Consider the following 1,151-nt stretch of genomic DNA (forward strand, 5'->3'; position numbering starts at 1 on the left):
TGTTCATCATGATGGTGTGGTTTGCTTTGACGCAGTCGATTGAGTATTGGTTCATGGCGTTGGGTTTCTGGTACGGCTGCCGTCTGCTGTCCCTCGGCGACATCAGCATGTATGACTTTTTCGTCGCCTTCCTGGGTGTCTTCTTCTCCGGCCAGGCCACCGCCCAGCTGTTCCAGTTTTCGACGAGCATCACCAAGGGCATCAATGCAGCCAACTACATTTTCTGGCTCCGCGAATTGCAGCCCACGGTCCAAGAAACGCCCGAGAACCACAACAACGGTCCCAGCGCTGGCGGTCCTATCGAGCTCGACAACGTTCGCTTCTCCTATCCTCTTCGTCCGGATGCTCCCGTGCTCAAAGGTGTTGAGATGAACGTAAGTGCCTCCCACCTCTCACCTGAGCAGCTCATCTAACATTCTCAGATCAAACCCGGTCAATTTGTGGCCCTTGTCGGCGCGTCTGGATGCGGCAAGTCCACAATGATCGCCATGCTTGAACGTTTCTACGATCCGACGACCGGCACGCTCAAGATTGCTTCCTCTCCACTGCCCACTCTGAACCCAAGGCTCTACCGTCGCCTCGTCGCGCTTGTACAACAAGAGCCGACGCTGTTCCAAGGCACGATCCGCGAGAACATTGCCCTCGGCCTGGACGATGACCCTTCCGATGCCTCGTCGGAGAAGACCGCGGCCGCAGTTCCTGACTCTCGAATTGAGGCAGCCCTCCGCGCAGCCAACGCGTGGACCTTTGTCTCGTCGCTGCCACAGGGCCTCGCCACTCCAGCCGGCGCCAACGGCACGCAGCTGTCGGGTGGTCAGAGGCAGCGCATCGCCATCGCGCGGGCGCTTCATTCGTGACCCGGCCCATTTTTGCCTTCTTGACGAGGCGACGAGCGCCCCTGGGATACGGGAGAGCGAGAAAGATTGTGCAGGGGCCCCTCGCCGAGGCAGGCCAAGGCCGGAGACGGAATCACGGTGGCGGGTCGCGCACCCCTTTGGAGTACTGGTCAGGGACGGCCGACTGCTTTTGTGTTTTTCTACGGGGGGAAAAATCCGTAAAAGATGGGCCACGCATGCTGGAGCTTGTGGGCCCAGGGAAGCATGTTCCAGAAAAGAATGTGTAAGGCGCAGGCCCTTGGATTTAGGCGTGGA

The 1,151-nt window shown here is 59.2% G+C and overlaps 1 protein-coding gene across 1 annotated transcript in view; it reads left to right on the forward strand.

Annotated features, from left to right (window-relative positions):
- VDBG_06523 (leptomycin B resistance protein pmd1) overlaps nucleotides 1-857 on the forward strand; it is a gene marked incomplete at both ends in the record, with an annotated part of 3,739 nt that extends 2,882 nt beyond the window's left edge. The window contains 2 exons of the mRNA XM_003002915.1: nucleotides 36-374; nucleotides 474-857. Coding sequence (XP_003002961.1) covers nucleotides 36-374; nucleotides 474-857 — 723 coding nt within the window. The remainder of the gene's footprint in view (nucleotides 1-35; nucleotides 375-473) is intronic.
- Nucleotides 858-1,151: the final 294 nt, after the last annotated feature.

The sequence above is a fragment of the Verticillium alfalfae genome, genomic scaffold, assembly GCF_000150825.1.
Source record: "Verticillium alfalfae VaMs.102 supercont1.8 genomic scaffold, whole genome shotgun sequence".
Lineage (NCBI taxonomy): Eukaryota > Fungi > Ascomycota > Sordariomycetes > Glomerellales > Plectosphaerellaceae > Verticillium > Verticillium alfalfae.